The sequence below is a fragment of the Sceloporus undulatus genome, chromosome 1 (assembly GCF_019175285.1).
Source record: "Sceloporus undulatus isolate JIND9_A2432 ecotype Alabama chromosome 1, SceUnd_v1.1, whole genome shotgun sequence".
Taxonomy (NCBI): domain Eukaryota; kingdom Metazoa; phylum Chordata; class Lepidosauria; order Squamata; family Phrynosomatidae; genus Sceloporus; species Sceloporus undulatus.
The window spans coordinates 175,903,349-175,923,852 of NC_056522.1; the positions used below are offsets into that span (position 1 = coordinate 175,903,349).

At 37.2% G+C, this 20,504-nt stretch overlaps 1 protein-coding gene across 1 annotated transcript in view; it reads left to right on the forward strand.

Annotated features, from left to right (window-relative positions):
* Positions 1-20,504, forward strand: part of EHBP1 (EH domain binding protein 1) — a 306,873-nt gene that overhangs the window by 71,430 nt on the left and 214,939 nt on the right. The window contains exons 6-7 of the mRNA XM_042458024.1: positions 17,645-17,826; positions 18,601-18,740. Of these exons, the coding sequence (XP_042313958.1) occupies positions 17,645-17,826; positions 18,601-18,740 (322 nt within the window). The remainder of the gene's footprint in view (positions 1-17,644; positions 17,827-18,600; positions 18,741-20,504) is intronic.

A 20,504-nucleotide genomic window follows, 5' to 3' on the forward strand; every position in this document is an offset into this window, starting at 1 on the left:
GAAGTACCAACTAATTTAATTGAGTCCATGGCTGAAGATTAGATGTGCCACCCAGCCTCATATTAATTAAGTGTCTTCAAATAATAGTAGGTGCATATGCCTTCATAATGCCAATGGCTTTACACAGTGCATGGTTTCCTATTGTAACCAATACCCATTTTGAGAACTGCTTCACTCGTGACAGTCTATCAGTGTAAACGGTCATCGTGTGAAAATTGTGTAAAGACTTCTCTCTCCTAGTTCCCCAAATACAGAGGATTGTAAACTGTGGCACTTTGATGCCTAGAAATATGTACAGTGGACCTTTGTTATACGCTGGGGTTTGGTTCCAAGATACCCCATGGATAACAAAATCCGTGTATGTTCAAGTCCCATTAAATATAATGACATAGCAAAATGGTGTCCCTGATAAAAAAATAGAAAATCAAGGTTTGATATTTGAAATTTATACTTTTTTGAACATTTTCAAACTGTGTATGCTTGAATCCGTGTATAAAAAAATCTCTGTATAAAAGGGGCTGACTGTATAATGTGTACAATTTCACATATTATGAAGCATATAAGATGATCTCCTTTCCAGAAAAGTGTACTGTGTGAAGTAAAATGACATTTAGCTTCAGACTTTTTAAAAAATGTTTCTGTTTTGCTCCTTTTTTTTAGCAATTTGGGAAAGGTAAATATCAAGCCATCCGTTTAAGATCTGTTGATATTATGCTGTAGGTACAAACCTTTGGATTTTGGTCTTTTAAACCAACCTGATCTATTTCAGATGGCTTTTTTTTAAACATTAGGGATTATATTTCATAATACTGAAAAGGAAGAAATAATTGAGTATTAGGTTTTCTTATATAAAAGCTAGAAACACAGTTTGATAAAATATTAAAGAACACACATCGTTTTGTTTATTATAATATGTAACTGTGAACATGTGACATTCTTTATCAGTAGAGTTATATATTTAGCCAGCATACAAAATGAAGTACTTCATTCACATGAATGTAATACAAAACATGTCTTAGCCAAAGCAAATAAAAGAAGGAACGCTTTGTTAACCATCCATAACTAATTTGTGCATTCTCTGGAAAGAAAATTAAATCTGTTTGTGATGGAACTTTTAATGGAAGCTACAAATTAAAATGGAACATAAAGTTGAAGCAAATATTGGAAATTAAATATTGCTTTTTAGAGTTCTTGTTTCTTGATGCTTATAGGGTTTTAAACCTTGGCATATAATATGGTAAAAATAGGCTGGAAAAATATTTGGAGATTAATACCTTGGGATATTTCCACAAATTGCTTCATTTTCCAAGTATTGAAAAGGCTGTTTCTGTGATTATCACAGCAGATAGGAGTAACCCACACTGGGAAATATGTTAAATCAATTTCCCTTTTGTTACAAAGAATATTGGTACAAAAATTGTATTGCACTTTTGTAAGTGTAGGTGCGGTTGAGGAGACAATTTTCTTTTCTCCCTTCTTTCATATTATTGTTGTTCAAAAAGAAACTGCCAGGGAAAAAAAGAAGCCACTAGAACATTTTCACTTGTTATGGAAAAAAGAAATCAACACCAAAGGTAAAATTTTATTCCGAGTTAGAGGTATTTTTGATTTCCTGTTTTAATCCAGAGGTTTTTTATTCTGCTTTAAAGAATATCAGAAGGTTATAAAGATTTACCTATGTAGGAGTTGGGGGCTGGAGAAACACAGGCACATAACAGTATTTGTATGGGCTGTGGAATTGGATCTTTGCTAAGCTGGTAAATAGGTACATACAAAAGAGATTACTGCTTTCCCCCCCAGTGCAACATACAGGCTCTGATTACCAAGGAGAGCTGCATGCAGGAACTTGCATATATCTAGATATACTTGGGTTTTAATCCTCAAGTGAGTCCACATTCTTGTGTTTATTTATTCCTCTCAGGGTGAGAAGAATAAATAACTGAGTTGACCTTTGTTGTCCCCTTCTGTTGGTATTTTCTAGCTGAATATCAAGTTTGTTGATGTTTGGTGAGTTGTGTCTGAAGCTGGGAGGGGTTGGTTCTTCCACAGTGTGTAATGACTGCAATGAATGAGCATAGATCTTGTCTCCCTCAAATGGGAGGAGACAACCAGTATTAGCTACCTTCCCAAACACAGCTACTCCCACTATTTCACATTTGACTTAGGTATTCGTTCCATTTCTGGCTATGACACTCTGTTTCAATATTTGACTGAAGAAAGCTATTGCTATGTTAATAAAAAAAACCCAACATTTTTCTTAAAATGTCATCAATTAATCAGCTTTTGTTAATGTTGTGAATATTTTGATGTACACATCAGGTAATAAGATTTTATATCTAGAATTCTGAAATGTGTACAGGGGATAACACGGGGGGATTTCTTTTATTGGATTCTGCTGTTTTCGTATTTTAACTGATTGTAAACCGCTGTGATCATGGGAATAGTGGTATATAAATGAAGATTCATTCATTCATGTAAATAGGGCTAGGTGTGCATTTATTGTATGAAGCTGATCTGTCTACAGTAAACACATCCTTTTTGAAATACGGGAATCCAGTTTTGCTTATAGATTTTATACAATCAGAACATTATTACTCATTATTATATACAACAGCATTTAATGAAAAAGCATTGAAATTATATGTCTGAATATAGGAATATCTCCATAGTGAGGCTAGAGTCAGACTGTATACATTTTCCTCAGAAGTAAGTTATACTAATTTCAGTGGGATTTCTTTTTAGGTAATAGTGCATAGAACTTGAGTGTTAGGTCAGGACCCAACAGTGTACTACTTCTATCAGTTGTCCTCTTCCCTCTTGCAGAACACCCACTCACCCTGGGCAATCCTCTAGAGCAGATTTTTGGGTGGCACAGCAGGAGAAGGGGAATACCTGATCCCATTGGTATCACTGACATTCAGTACCAACACACACTGTTGGATGTTAACCATATAGAAAGACAGAACTCTGGCATGCAGGATTTAGATGAAGAAGTGGGGCAGAGTAGTTTTCCTTTCTTTTTGTACTAAATCTTCCACTCCTGCACATAGAATATTAATTTATTTATTTATATCTTTTAAAGATTTTTTAAAATTTATATTTCTATCTTCCAGTTCACTAAGGCCCCTAAAGCAATGTCCACCAGGTAATAAAATTAAAAACAACACAGAAATGAAAATTTGAAAAACAAATTGAAATAAGAATATTTTTGAAAAAATAAAAATAATTCTTTAAACTAATTTGAAAAGACAATACGAACAGAGCAGTTTCAGTATTCAATCAATCAAATAATTTGAAGATATAGAAAATTAAATTCCTTACGGTTCTGTATAAAAAGAAATCCAATTTGTGGGTTCTTTCAGATTTAACTATTGCAATAGAATTAGCCGTGTAACGTCATCCAATACCGAGGAACATGAGAAGCTGCCTTAAGTGAAATCAAATCACTGTTTGGTTGATCTAGCTTGCTTATCTACACTAAATGGCAATACAGTAATTCTTGGTCTTTCCATCTAGATACTGGGCCATGAAGCTGGTCCCATTTACATTCAAAGCATGTGCTCATTACACCCTGTTGTGTGAAAATTGCCATTTTCTACCACTGAAACCAATATTCCAAGTGAAAAATAGTTTTTACAAGTGGAACCTACAGAAAAATGAATCTGGGATGGTCCTTTTAGTATTCCACCCTATGACTTTTAGTTTTCTGTGTCCTTGTCAAGAATCGGTGAACATCTTTTGCCCACTGAGTATACTTCAATTTTGTCTGGGTTATTGGGGGGAGAGATGTCCCCAATAAGGTTCCCACCCCAGTAAAGATTTCTTTGAGGATTGTCCTGACCATGGCATTACTCCCTGCCTGTGTTCCGATGCTGCATCAGCATCAACACATGGACAATGAGTTTATGGAGTTTAGCAGTCCATAAACAGTTATAACTCACTTTAGGTTCACTTTTTGGGACCCCAAGGTGACTTTATAAAAAGCTATAACATTAAGGAATAGATAAATTAATGTCTTTCCTGGAGTGAAAAATTACCACATTAATGCCATGTGACTACTTATGCCTGAGAGATGATTCATGACATCACATGCCACTACCCCATATAATATTTTGGGCAATCCCTCCAAGATCTCTGATTCTTTTTTCTTTTTCTTTTCCTGTATTGGTGTCTCATGCCAAACTATTACTCACTCTCCACACTGTCCAAATGCACATTTCCCACAAATTCCAACAACATTACCATTTCTCACCAAGGTCATGGTATTTTTCATATTCAAGGTGAATCCCTTAAAGATTGTATGTTTTTCAACTATTATCCCAACTCTTCCTGCTATACCCCAAGTTGCTGCTGTTCTTTTTACAAGTTTTTTGTCATTTCTCACACTTATAATTGAGAACTTGAGTATTCTTGGCATGTTCTATATTAAAAAAATTAGCTTCTCCATTCATATGCATCATCATCCTTAATAAACGTTCTGAATATCTCGAGCCATGATTTTGCTTTTAAGCACCTTTTCATCACAGATTGTGCTGCTTGCATTTGGCCCTCAAAATCTTCCATCCAACTGTCTAAATTATTTTAACTGACATAGTTTATAATTTACTCTCTTCAGTTGAGAGAGCTTCCTGTAGCTTGCCTATTTTAGCATTTAATTGCTCTATACTTCCACAAATTAGATTCTGTAGTGATCCATTTTGGTCTGCTGGTGAAGCAGTGATCTCTTCAGCATAGCCTAAGCAATATATATCTTGTGATGTAGCTTTAAAGACCACAAATCAGGAACTTCTGGACTTCTTTTACTTGGGACTACTTGTAGCAAGGGGGGAAAACATTATTACCAGCAGGGATTTTTTTAGTGGGACCCAAATCATCTAAAAGCATTGCGTTTCCCTGATGCCAATTGTTATCATCCTTTGTGAGGAGGAATTGGGGAAGGAAATTTCTAATGCTACCTGATTTAAAAACTTCACAAATGCTGGATGCTATATAATTAGAATATGTACAGAACTGAACTTCTGCTGGCACACTTTTTTTCTCCAGATAACCTAGTATGCATACTTTGCATACAGTGGAAATGCTCTTTGAACATGTTTTTAAGAAGCAATGGGTGTTTGTCTTGCAAAATAATAATAATAATTTTGACAAGATATTATTCTCTCTGTCATATTTCTATCTTAGCCTTTCACTGCAAACCAGAGTAGCATATTTACCAATGAGATAATATCTTCCAGAAATGTACCCAGTGAAGTTTGTGACTGAACCTTGTTGTCCAAGTTCAGTACTATTTCAGCTCTATAGATAGTTAAAACTGCCATCTCCCTAACATCCAAGAGTAGCTGTGTTGGCCATTTAGCAAATCCAGTCAAAAATCCACCAACTAGTGATACCATTTTTGGCCAACTAAAATGCACAATATACATGTTGAAAGCTTTCGAAGCTTCACTATCAGACAAGGTGTTACTAACCAAACAGGAGAAAAAAATTGAAGGTGTTAGCCTGCATTTTGCTGTTTCTCTTCTTAGTTAAGCTGGTATGGAGAGCCATATCTTGCAGGCTGGAACCTCCTCCTCCTGGCCAACTGGCAACTGAGATTTTCAAAGTCCAGGAAATTTAACATAACAAAAACACTCCCTTTGCAGTCCAATATGTCTCCATCCCACAAGGATGGCAAGTACATAAATGAGATCTTTGGAAAGCAGGCAAATATGGGGGCAGTGAGAGCCAGTATCATATAGTCATTTGAATGTTGGACCAGAACTCCAGGAGACCAGGGTTTGAATCTTCACTTAGCCATGAAGGCACACAGGGTGGCCTTGGGCAGATCACAGTCTCTTACAAAAGAGCAATGGCAAACCTCCTCTGAATTAATATCACCAAGAAAACCCTATGAAGTCAGAGTTGAGTTGAAAGTATGTAACAAAAGCAGCAGCAGCAACAACAACAACATGAGGGCAATAAGGATGTTACTGCAGTGCTACTGCAGTGCCTCTCCTTGTCACTATTGAATTTGTACATATTTTATATTTACAGAAGGTATGACTTATTCCCAAAGCCAAGTGGCAAGAAGTAGTGAAAGTATAAAGATTGCATATCATTTAAAGTGTTATAACAATGCTGATTTCCCCATTCCGAATAGTTGCACTTTGCTGCCAGTCTTTAGATATGCAAAGGAACATTCATGCATGTGTCTGTTTCTTGTATGTTAAGGCTTAGAAGTTACATTAAAAGCAACTTTGGGTTTGCAGGAATACCCACATTAGTACTGTGAATAAAACATGTTCATTACATATCTTCCAAAAATCGAACCTTTACTAGCTTGGTTTTAAATAATGAGAAAAAAGGGGGGCCCATAATCTGTTAGATTTTTTGCCCATTAGATAATAAGTGTTAGCAAATTATTTTCACACAGCTAGGAAGCTAAGCATTCTCATGGCAAATAAGTTGGTCAGTTTCTTCACTTTAAAAACTTATAAGAACACCCTAAAAATTGCAGCACTTGCAAAAAAAAGTGATAGTTGGCAACCTTATAAATTGCTGTCTTCTAAACCCAAGCACTTTATTGTTAGAAAAGTGCTTTTTCACCAGTTGAGACCCACCATTTTTGTCAACCATGATATCTGTTATAGCAGAGTGAAAGGGAAAAATATTTGCAGACCAGCATATTGCTAGGTTTGGATAAAGTACTTGCTTCATGCATCACCTTTTCTTTTATGGTCATATAGTCTATGGAACCCAAAGGAAAGTTGGAATCAAGAGCCAGGATGCTCTATGACAGGAAAAGAACGCAATACCATGAAGAAATAAAAAGCAATACACTGTAAAGTTATATAAAAGAGATGAAAAAATGAATGACACGTGGAAGGAAGAACCTTGTGAAGACAACCCCCAAATTCTAAAAAGTGAGGTGGAAGTTACAATAAGAGAAATTGGGGAAAATAAATCAGGAACAGATGATATCCCAATTGAACTCCTACAATTCACACAGAGAGAATCAACGTTAATGTTAACTCATTTATGTCAACAAATATGAAAAACAAAATGATGGCCAACAGACTGGAAACAATCAATATACATATACATCCCCCTCCTCAAAAAAGAAGACATAAAAGACTGCAGCAACTATAGGATCATAGCATTAATTTCCCCACATAAGCATAATTATGCTAAAAATTCTTTAACATAGGCAGGATACAGACCACCCCTTTGAGGCAGCCTGCACCCGTCCCTTTCCCCTGCACCCTTCTTCTTATGTGAAGAAAAATGCGATTTGCTAATGCTGTCAGATGAAATTTGCATTTCCAAATGCTACCATTATGACAAAACACATTCTTGTATGTAACAAGTGTCCTGTAGATATTAAAACATCCTTCGTGGATCTAAGTGAAGAGGACCATAATATTGAAAATGCACATAGTTTTCTTCAGTGTTCTTGTTCAAGACGACCTCTTCCTGCTTCATCTGTAATATCCGCATCATCATAAAGTGTTGTCCTATCAGCACCATCTTTAAGTAAACAAATATTGAAAACAACTGCATCTAAAATACTCAGTAACTTCATATGTAGACAAGATGACACCTGAAGATCAGGAAAAAAATTGATCAAACATTTGAAAGAGCAATATATTCTTCTGGAATGCCATTTTCAATAACTGACAATACATACTGGCAGGAAGCTTTGAAATTATTAAGACCATCATACCGTTTGCCCAGCAGATATTCTTTGTGCAAGCTTCTTTTCGAGTCAGAATACGAATGTGTAATGGAATCTGCGCAAGAAAAAATCAACAAAGCACTGTCTTGCACTACTTACAGATGGATGGACAAATGTGAGAAGGGAAGGAATTACAAATTTTGTGCTTAACACCTAAGCAGTTCTTTACAGAAGAATTGAAATAGGAGAAAACAGACATACTGGAGAGTATATCAGTTGCAAAATATGTGAAATCCTACAGAAAATTGGGAGTGGTAAGGTAAGGCTTTGCTGACTGACAATTTCAGCAATATGAAAGCAGCATGGGAGATCATAATGCATAAGTATCCACATATTACTGCAATAGGATGTGCATCTCATACTTCTCAATGATATTATGAAACTAGACACTCTTCAAATGATCTATAGACAAGCAAAAGAAGTTATGAAACATGTAAAAGCTACTCATATCGTAGCTGCAGTTTTCAAGTGGAAAAAATGCGAAGAATAAAATAGTGATGCTGAAGCTCTGTTGAGTGGGGTGGTATTCTCTTTTGCAAGTTTAATAAAAAGCAAAGAAGTTCTTGAAGAAACAGTAATAGTTGGAGATCTTAAATTACCCAGGCGTGTGAGAAACACTGTTCATGATGAGGACGTCTTCTGGGTTCAGCTCCAGAGTTTCCTGAAGATTCTGAAGCCAATTTCTGCAGCAGTCACTGCATCTGAATCAGACAGTGTACTTCTGTCAAAAATTCCTTATTAAATGGCCAAAATAAAAGCAACCATTTCTGACAATTTCAGTGTATCTCCACCTACAACTATACGTGGAAAGCAAAGGAGAAGAAAGCAAAGTGAAAGATTTTATTTTAAAAAGGGAAGAATTTTGCTGCCCTACAATTCATGTTACTGCAAATCAGCTGGATCCAAGGTTCAAAGGTGGGGATATAAGTGATGATAGCACTGTTACTACATTTGACTGGGTTACAAAACAAGCGTCACAGTTAAGACTTGATGTTGGGAAGATACTTTCAAATGTTGCAGAATATAGAATATCTTCAGGGATTTGGTTCAGGAATGCAGTCTGGGATTCTGTCAAACACCAACTTCTGCAGCATGTGAAAGAATCTGGTCTATGTTTGGAAATACTCACACTAAATCAGGAAACAAACTTACAAGTTTGTTTCAATCTGGGTACACCACCAGTTTTTAGAAGTCCATGATAACTGTGGGGTTAAACCTCCCCAGTCCCACAAAGTCCTTTGGGAGAGTTTGTTGGATCAAGGGTTAGGGTCAGTTGGGAGAAGGCTGGTTGATTTGTTAGGAGCCTAGAGACCACTGGTGTCTGTTGTTCTATTGTAGTATGGTGATCTTTTATCTGTTGTGTCAAGGCTGATTGCTTGTGTGAGCTGAGTGGGGGTGTGATTATGTGCTTGTTAACATCCGATTGTTCTGTTGAGTGTAGCCACAGGTCCCTTCCTGAGCACCTCTACATTTGATAGTTCTGGCAAGAAGTCTGTACTCAGGACAAGAGGCCACGGTTAGAATAGAATATGGAGAAACAGAATGGTTCCCAGTTGGTAAGGGGGTCAACAAGAACAAGAAACCTGTAGTTTTTCCAAGTCTTCAATGTTTTCTACTAATAGTATCATGTTATCTGTATAACTTAGATGGTGGATGTCCCTTCCTTTATTTTTATTCATCCTTCTGAGTCCAGACCTGCTTCTCATCCGATATTTTGTGCATACAGGTTGAACAAGTAGGGTAATAAAATGCAGCCCACCTAAGATATGCTATATCCACAGCATTCCCCTCATCTACCAAGCTGGTTAATTATTTTTTTAAAAAGACATCAAATTGGTCTGACATGACTTGTTTCTCGCAAACCCATGTTGATTTTTGTGGTTATGACATTTCCTTCTAAATCAGTGGTTCCCAACCTTTCTAATGCTGTGACCCTTTAATACAATTCCTCATGTTGTGGCGACCCCCAACCATACAATTATTTTCATTGCTACATGCAAATATGTGTTTTCCAATGGTCTTAGGCGACCCCTGTGAAAGGGTCATTCGACCCCCAAAGGGGTCCCGACCCACAGGTTGGGAACCACTGTTCTAAATGTTCACAGACTCTGTTTAATAATCTGCTGTAGAATCTTTCCTGGTATTGATGTCAGACTAACTGGGCGGTAATTGTTGGGATCCTCTTTTTTCCCCTTTTTGAAGATGGGGACAATGTTTGCCCTCCTCCATTCTTTTGGGACTTCTCCTGTTTTCCAGGAGTTCTCAAAGATTGCCAGTGGCTCTGAGAATACATTTACCAGTTTTTTTTAACAACCCTGGATGTAGTTCATCTGGTCCTGGAGACTTAAATTCATTTAGATTAACCAGGTTTTCATGTACTACCTCTTTACTTATTCTGTGCTGTATTTCCCCTATTGGGTCCTCTACTCCACTTTCTTGAGGTTGAGCACTCTTTTCCTTTTGTGATAAAAGTGGGGCAAAGAAGGTGTTGAGTAGTTCTGCCTTTTCCCTGTCCCCTGTTAGCATTTCTCCATCTTCTCTGTGCAGTAGCCCTACCATTTCCTTCTTCTTCCTTTTGCTACAGATATACCCCCCCAAAGCCCTTTTTATTGTTCTTAACCTCTCTAGCAAGTCTGACCTCATTCTGTGCTTTTTCTTTTCTAACTTTACCCCTAGACATGCTAGCTATTTGTTTAAATTCCTCTTTGGTGATTTCCCCCCTTTTCCATTTTTTTAATACATGCTTCGTTTAAAACTTAACTCAGCTGAAAGGTCTTTAGTCATCCATCCTGGTTTCTTGAGACACCTCCCGTTTTTCCTCCTCTTTGGAACAGTTTGAAATTGTGCCTGGTGTATCTTTCTTTTGAGAAACTCCCATCCATCCTGAACTCCCTTCTCTTTTTGTATTCCTGACTATAGGATCACCCCCAGTATTTCCCTAAGTTTACTGAAATCAGCTTTCCTACAGTCTAGAATGTGTGTCTGACTATACTTGGCTTCTCCTTTCCACTGTATAACAAACTACAGGAGGACATGATCACTCGCACCTAAGGATCCCACCACTTGCACCCCATTTACCAGGCAGGTCATTCCTATTGTTTAGGGTCAGATCTAGAAAAGCTTATAGTATGGTATCATTTGCATATCTTAGATTGATGATATTTCTTCCTACTAAGAAAAACCTGCTCTTTGTATGATGTTTTCTGCATACAGTGATAGGGTGATAAATGCAGGCTTCTCTGACCCCCCTTGCCAACTGGGGACCATTCTGTTTCTCCATATTCTGTTCTAACAGTGGCCTTTTGTCCTGAGTACAGATTTCTCATCAGAACTATCAAATGAAGCGGGACTCCCATATCTGTGAGAGCATTCCATAGCTTTTCATGATCATTGCAGTCAGAGGCTTTTCTACAGTCTATGTAGCACATGCTGATTTTCTTTTGAAATTCTTTGGTGCATTCATTATCCATTGTATGTTTGCAATGTGGTCCCTAGTGTCTCTGCCTTTCCTGAATCCTGCTTGCATATCTTTGAGATTTCTCTTGCCATGTTACTGAAATCTGTGATGCAGACTTTTAAGCACAATTTTGCATAGGAAATTAATGCTATTACAAATTCACAAAAACAATGATTTCATAAGAATCATGAATAATTAAGTGTGCAATCCTGTGCACATTTAACAAAGTACAAGTCCCTATAAGTGTAACTCACTACTGCATTGATGTGGAGAGGATGCTATATGTGATAATAATAATAATAATAATAATAATAATAATAATAATAATAATATTAATAATATTAATATTAATAATAATAATAATAAGTCCTATACATAGTAATATCAGTTAAATAATATAATGGACAAGATATATCTCAAAGTTAGTGTTATTGGTTCTGTACTCAAGGAAGACAGAAGATTTTCTTGTAGCAATTGAAGAATTGCAGGGTATATATTCGATTCAAATATGTCTACATATGGGAATGTAATAAAACTGATATTCAGCTACCAGAAAACTGAACACTTAGAAGAGATCAGGATCGTTCACTTGTTTGCATATTGAATATTATACTTTGATTGAGAATGAATTATTTTTTTCCCAAGTGAACAGTTTAATGATTTGGAAAAAAGCTTTAAAAAACAATTAGTTCAAAATTGTCAAAGCAAATGATGAAGATTTCAGATTTTTCAATCTGATTTTCATCCTTAATTTCCTCAAAGGGTGAGTTGAATTCAGATGAACTCTGTTCATTGGAATCCATGTTCCCATTCCCATTCCTAGTTAGTCACTCTGTCTTACATATCACATGCTTTTCTTTATAAACAATGGCAAAAACAAGATCTAAAGATCATACAAAAACTCTGAGAATGGCAAAGGCTTAACACCAGACAAATTCAAGAATGGTTAGACTCACTAACACACAACCACGGACTTGACTGTCAGGCCTGTGCCAGCACAATCGAAAAGTTGTTTGTTTATAATACCAGGAAATGTTGATTCGTAACTAAGGTGTGCCTACCATCATTTTCAAGGAAATGTTTATGCTTCATTAGGTGCATATCATTCTTGCAGTGAAAGAGTCTGTACTTAACTTTAGCAATATGGTTCAGTATTTTGCTTAAAGAACTGAGCCACAAGCAGACAGCAGAAAGTTTATGTCTAGAGACAGTATTAATCCTTAAATGTGCTATTATTCTTTATATGTATAAAAAAAGAATTCCCCCGTCTTCCTTCTGCAAATTATAATATTTTCATAAAAGCTCATATGTGAGATCTTTAAACCTCTCTAAGTACTAGAATGACTGATACTTAGGGGTTGTACAGACTGCCCCGAAAGGGCGGCCTGCAGCCGCGCGTTTTTGGCCTACACAGAGGATGCACCAACCAAATGGCGCAGACTCCAGGAGGTATAAAAAGACCCCGTTCCTGCATGCAATGATGACATATGTTCATCGCTGTTTGGACTCTGTGCTGCGCATACATGTGTGGACGGGGCGAGCCATGATGGTGCCCGGACGGCACGGAAGCGTGCAGACACTCCGCTCTCTCGAACCCTAAAATCGGCCCCAAGCTGGCGCATTGCACCAGTCTCTGCCAGGCCTCAGTTAAAGGAATTCTACATTGTTTCAGTATATGGCTAAAGGTGCCTAATCTCACTCTATGCTTCACTGTCACTGTGGATGTTGTCCTGGATTGATCATGTGACAAGAGAGAGTACAGCTTTGAGTGACCCATTGAAGAGGTGACAGAAGACAGTAAAAGTATGTAACAAACCTCCAAAATTTTGAACTTTCTTCCCATCCTTTCCCATCCTTTTCCATCCTTGCAGCCTCTGTTTTTGTTTTGTTTTGTTCTTTAGTTGGCACTGGTTGACTCCAAAGTGCAGGGGCTCCAGTCGGGAATAGTGAAACATGTTCTCCCTTGGATTTTGCTCTCTGCTACTAGATGTCCAGTTCTTGAATCCTGACCTAGGTTCCAGAAGCAAGAAGGAAAGAGGCACTGCATGTAACGTGTGTGCATTCTGTTTTAAAATAATCAACTCGGTTGATTAAATGGCCAACTAAAAATTGCTACCTTAGCTATTATTTTATTAAGGAAGCAATTGTTAAAAATATTTTTTGTCTGTAAAGTCTATCATTACTGAAAGCCTGTTAGTGTTGAAAAATTCCTATATATCACACTGCATTAATACTCAATTTTCTATAGTTTCGTAATATGATCCTGATATTCCAGACTAACACGGCTGTGTCTCTGAATTCTTAAAGTTTCTGTTAAATATTTTTATAACTTAACATAGCTAACTTTCATATGCAACTGAGGAATTTCTAACATTCTCTTTTTAAAAACACAGCTTCTGAAATATTTTTCTTGGATTACATTGTGTGACCTGGGTGCCTTCAAGTCATTTTCAGACTTATGCCAGCCATCAGGCAAAACTATCATAGGGTTTTCATGGCAAGATTTGTTCAGAAGGTGTTTGCCTTTGCTTCCCTGCAAAGGTAAGGGAGTGCGACTTGCCCAAGGTCACCCAGGGGATTTTCACGTCTGAGCAGGAATTTTAACCCTGGTCTCCAGAGTCATAGTTAATGCTGAAACCATTATGCCTCATTGGCTCTTCAATAAGATATTATTTAAACATGTTTTTTTAGAGAAATTAATCCTGAATGTAATCATAACTGTTCAAAGACTCATGGAAATAAAACACATGAAAGTCAAAGCAAGATAATATGCCAAAATCAAGGGAAGGTAGGAGAGATGTAAGATGCACTTCATACACCTGTAGAAGGACTCATTTATATTTAGTACCATCTGTAAATATCACCTTGATGAAAAATGTTATAACTGACTTAAGGTCTCTCATATTTCAATGATAAATTTTTCCTGTCACTAAGATTTTAGACATTTGTTTTTGTTCCACAGTGGATTAAATATACTGCATATCCATTCTGTATCTACTTTAGAAACCTGAAACTGGCCAGATGTCTGTTTCAGGCATTGGGGGAAATGGGTAATGCATTTTTTCATGCTTAAAAGGTGCATTGCTGCTCGGGGAAGATTCCAGGGCAGACAATTTAGTTTTGCAGGAGGAGCAAATAAAGAGCAATTTGGGGAGTCTGGAGCTTTAAGGGCTGAAGAAACAGCGCTGGGGGGACCATATATGACCTCAGGGCTGCACTGTATGCAGCTCTAATTAAGGTTTGCTAGTTTGTTAACAACGCACCAGACTAACTAAGCCGTCTATGCATTATTCCCACAGAGAGGGCTGGTTGTTTGTACGTTGGTATGATGTAAACATGTTTACTTTGATACCATGGAAATTTTTTATACTGACATAACTGTTCTATTTTAAAATACTGTTGGTAGGAATTTATACATCAAGAAACAGATAACATGTAGTGGGGTGCTTCGCAATAATTAGGGGAAGGAATGACTTGAGTTGGTCAAATACCAGATTCTGACATGTTTTTCAAAGGCAGTAAATCACCCATTTGTTATGCTTCCATCATGGTGGAACAGAGGATGCCATTTGGATCTTCTGTCTCAGATGACAAAGTATTCTCGGCTTTGGCAACTTTCACACTTTACTAATCACTCCTGTGTAGTTTATATGGAAGCATTTCTGGACAGCACAGAAACAGTCAGTCCCTAATAGACAAAAATGTCTCAGGTGTAGAGATGGTCATCCATGAGCTCTGCCTCTCTATCTCAAAGAGCACTAAACACTTTTCTGTATCTTGAACAGAGGCTTGATGTTTATTAAATACTCAGGACGCCCAGGAATACGTTGCTACAGGCTGAGTCTCTCATATCCAGAATTCTGAAATTCAAAATGCTCCAAAATCCAAAACTTTTTTCATGGGTAGCTGAGATAGTGTGACACCTTTGCTTTCTGATGACTCAGTGTAAACAAACTTTGTTTAATGCACAAAATTATTCAAAATATTGTATAAAATTACTTTCAGGCTATGTGTATAAAGTATATATGAAACATAAATGAATTTTGTGTTTAGACATGGGTCTCATCTCCAAGATATCTCAATATCTACATATGTGCAAATACAGGTTTTACAAAATCCCCCCCCCCCAAAAAATCCAAAATCCAAAGCACTTCTGATCCAAGCATGTGTCCATCCAGCAAGTTTCCATGGGGCTAAGGCTGTCTTTTCTTGACTCACATGGGGCTCTGGTGACAGGAAGGTCTCTTTCTGTTTTTCATGGTAAGATGTCTGGAATGCCTTAGATTTTTGGTGTATGTTTTAATCAAGTTATCTTACAGTTGTGTCTTTTAGTGACCTGCTTAGGAAATATAATTTTACATTATAGATGCTCAATATTGTGAGCTGCCCTGCTGGTGTGTATTATATTAAATTAAAATTTTGATACCTTTCATGATTTGCAGTTGATTTAATGCCACATAATTATAGTATTTTTTTTTCTGTTTGTTAAGTTGAGCATGGTGTGTTATGGAAAATGAGGTATATACAGTGATTGAGACATTAGCCTGATGGGCCTTTATTTCAGAACACCATCATATCATACTAAGCGCCTTGTAAATAAAAAAATGTTCAGGCCTGTTGAGTTATGCTCCCCTTGCAACATGGGAAATCATAACAAGGACGATTCTAACTGGCCAAGCCTCCTACCCAGTCTGTGGTCCATTTATTAAATATTGTCTGAATAGGACGATAATGTCACTGTTATCATTTGCCTCGAGTAAAGTATATTAGCACTATCAAAACATTCAGGCAGCCTTTCCTGAAGGTGCTTGACACTTTTTGCCAAGTAGAATGTCAGAATGTAATATGTAATCTATGAAGAATACCTTGGTTTTTGGACAGGAGTGCTACTCTTTTCTGTCAGATTATGCATAATAATATTAACAAGGATCATTGTTGCATGTAGATAATATGAGTTAATTATTAAAATGCAACAAACCCTTGAGAAGGATTTAGACCCTCTCAGAAGGAATACTTAAGGATATGCAAATAGTTCATATTGAATCAAGTTGAACAGATGCAACTATCACAAACAATTAGAGTTTTCTTTGCTCTTGTTGCTGCTGTCAGTCATTGAAGAAGATTAAGGTCAGAAGTCCTGACATTTGTTAAAGGAAAAGTGTGAGCAGAAACTTCAATTTCTATGTATGAATGAGAACAATGTTAATCTGCTGTTGTGCTGAATTTTAAAATATTACAGTTCTTTATCCAAATGCAAGATGTATTATGAAAACAGTAAGTGAAAAATATGACACTTCTTTGTTACCTTATTTTGTATGTTACCCTGTTTGTTGTTAACTGCCCTCGTGCTGACCAACTCATGGCAGCCCTGTGGTTGAGACATCTCTAGGACCCCCTGTCCTCAATAGCTCTGCTTAGGTCCTGCAGGCTCAAGCCCGTGGCCTCTTTGAGTCCACCCATCTGGCATGCCTCTCTTTCTGCTGCCTTCTACCCTCGCTGTTGTTGTTTTTTATATTGATTCATACCTTCTCATAATATGGAAAAAGTACAATAGTCTCAATTTTGTCTTCCTAGTTTGGGCTGGATCTGTTCTAGGACCCATTTGCTTGTCTTTTTGGCCATCTACGGAATCCTTAGCACTCTTCTCCAGCACCACATCTCAAATGAGTTCATTTTCTTTGTGTCAGCTTTCTTCACTGTCTAGCTCTTGCATCCATACATAGTGATAGGGAATATGATAGCTAGGACTATCCTCACTTTAACGTTCAGAGTTATATCTTTGCACTTTAGGATCTTGTCCAGTTCTTTCATAGCTGCTCTTCTCAGTCCTGGTCTTTTTCTATTTTTTTGACTGCGATCTCCATTCTGATCAATATTTGAACCCCAAGGTATGGGAACGCTGTGACTATTTCAATTTTCTCATTATGTAAGATGAATTCCTATCGATCTTCTGTGGTCATTATTTTCGTTTTCTTAATATTCAGCATTAAGCCTACCTTGGCACTTTCCTCCATGACCTTCTTCAGTAATTGTTCCAGGTCTTTTTTTGTTTCTGCTAGCAGTATTGTGTTGTTTGCATATCTTAGGTTGTTAATCCTCCTACCTCTGATCTTCACTCCTTCTTCTGAGTCTACTAGTAATCCTCTGCATACAACATTTTCTGCATACAGGTTGAATAAATAGGGTGATACTATGCAGCCTTGCCTGTTCCTGTATCATCAGTTTATTTCCTAATAATATTTACCCCATATTAATTTTTATTCATCTGTAGACTGATCTGTTAGAAGTTATTACACACGTTGCAAGGTTTGAAAACTGTCTTGTTGAAGGCCTGCATTTTATCAGTGACTAAATAAAAGACCACTTTGAGGATCGTGGAAGAAAGACAGAGTGTTCATTAAATAATGAATACATAATGATAGTAACATACTTTTTTACCATATTGCTTCATGGTGGTTGATTTCTTGTTTTAGGAATCTCCTTCTGGACGCCGGAAAGCTCTTGCTACGAGCAATATTAACATGAAGCAATACGCCAGTCCCATGCCTACCCAGACTGATGTCAAGTTGAAATTCAAGCCTTTGTCTAAGAAAGTTATATCTGCCACCCTGCAGTTCTCTTTATCATGTATTTTTCTGAGGGAAGGAAAAGCAACGTAAGTTCTTTGTGCAACTTTTGACTTTTGCTTTTATTTTGTTTTTTAACACTGCAACAAAAGTGATTATGTGTATGTTTACAGCACCAGATCCTTAGAATATTCTCAGGTAAACTATACTTTGTTTGAGTTCATTATAATATCTCATTCTCACAATAGTTTCCTGTTGCATAGTTGGTTAAGAAAATGAGCCTTCATTTGGGAATTCTTAGTGTTGTTTCATCTTGGTTCTGAGGTAACCAACCTCTTAACTCATAATATGAAATGACAATATAAATTTACCTTGTGGAGTTGTTGTAAACATTCAGAAGATACATAGTGGACAAATGTTAGTGTTACAGTATTCTACATATTTCTCTATGCGCTTTATAAATAAAGGTTAATAATAATAATAATAATAATGTATGAAAAAGGCAAGGGGCTTCTGTTAGCATCATAGGTTTCAGGTTGGCTCTGTACACCAGTAGAACTGATATCTGTGTTGGTGTAAATAACACTGGCACATTGGTTTCTCTCTTGGTGATTAGAATTACAGTACTTTGTTTATTTGGGTGGAGAGCAAACTAGGGTGAATCCAATCAGAGATAATAAATTGCCATTGAATTAACATAAAAGTAGAGATTTAATATGTCTGGCCACTTCCAATGAGTGGAATCTTGAATACTATGTGGCAAGAAAATATGACTGATACTAGTGGTGTTCACAGTTTATTTGAAGTAGCTGAATGACAAACAACAATGACAATATCATCATGGGTTTTTTTGATGTTGTTAGGGATGAAGACATGCAAAGCCTGGCAAGTCTGATGAGTATGAAGCAAGCAGATATTGGAAATTTAGATGATTTTGAAGAAGATAATGAAGATGATGAAGAAAACAGAGTGAACCAGGAAGAAAAGGCTGCAAAAATTACCGGTTTGTTCCTTCCTCTTCTCCATAAAGTGATATAGTTAAAATTGCTTTTGTTTCCAACTTGTTTACAGAGGGTATGATTCTTAAAACATTTTTTTTTTCAGAATAATAATTTATGTTAGTACATTTTGTGTTTGAACTGCACAATTTGAAATTACACATAAAGAAATGTTAAAAATCATCCTGTGACATGCATATGGCAAGTGTTTTAGACAGCAGGCATTTCTGGTACTCTTGGAAGGCTGCAGAGATGCCTACAAATCTGACTATGGCCAACTTTCATAATGTAATCTTGCCTACTGGAATTATACTACTGACTGCCAGGTATGCATTCATGCATTATTATTTTTTTAGTTGCTGATGAGAAAGAGTGTCTTTACTATTTATTTTATTTCATTTGTGTGCTGCCTTTCTCCCAGAGTAGGGCCAAAAGCAGCTCCCAGAGGGAATTGATTTAAAAATTTACAGCATGAGCACATGTCTTCTAGATCTTTGCCCTTCCTGATTTGTTAAAAAAAGGCAGAGGGGGACTGGCTGAATGGGTGCATAGAATGGCTAAAAAAAAAAGACAAAGTTTGCCTGAAGGAGGCTGTTAGAAAAGTGTTAGTAAAAATGCATTCCCTTCATCCCACCATTCTGGATATTTATGACCCAGTCTCTAAGAGCCCTGGTGGCGCAGTGGTTAAATGCCTGTACTGCAGCCAATGATTCACAAACCACCCTGTGAAGGTGGTGTGACTTGAGAGAAAGTCTTCCCCTGTAGATCTTAAAACTCTGATGGATTCAAGTGGAAAAATACGGTCTTTCAAATTATCTGGACCTAAGCCACATAGGGTTTTATAGGACATAACCAATACTTTGAATTGTGCCCAGAAATGAACCAATAGCCAGTAAAGCTGTTTTAACAAGGGAGTTATATGCTTCCTGTAACTGGCCCCAGTCAGCATTCTGGCTGTAGCATTTTGGATTTGCTGAAATTTCTGAACAGTTTCCAGGGGCAGCCCTATGTACAGTTACAGTAGTTTGAATGGGATGTGATCAAGGCATGTGTTGCTGTAGCCAGATGTGCCTTCCTAGGGAATGGGTGCAGCTCGTGCATTAGTTTTAGCTGTGCAAACACACTACCGGCTGCTTCTGAAACTTGAGCATCCAGGTTTAGAGTTAAGTCCAGGAGAACACCCAAGCTGTGCCCCTGAGAATTCAAGGGAAGTACAGTATAATGCCATCCAGAACAGGTAGAGTCTTTATTCCCTGATCTGTCTTGTGACTGTCTTGTTTGCCCTCATCCAGCCCATTACTAACAACCGACATTGGTTCAGTATTACTACAACGACTTATTCACCTCTCTTCATGGATTGAGGCAGGAGACAACAACAATTAGCATACAACATCAGTTAAACACATCCATTAAAACACACATCAGTTAAAAAGGAAAAATAAGATATACACATATTAAAACAATCCAAATTTAAAATTTGCAATTTAAAAATCATCTGGATAATCCTGCCAGAAGAGACTGATCTTTAATGCTCTTTTACATTCAGACAGTGCATTCCACTGTCTAATCTCTTTTGTCAGATCATTCCACAGTCTAGGGATGGCTCACTCCACCCCCAAAGCGGCTCCCCTGAAGGGGAAGTTATCCCCTTCAAGAGCAAACCTGCCATAGTAGGTGCCCAGAATTTATCCCCTCACAAGAGGGCAGGTGGTCCTCTTGCTTGTTAGTCAGTACCTTGGACCAGGTTATGCAGGAAGTGCAAGCTTTTG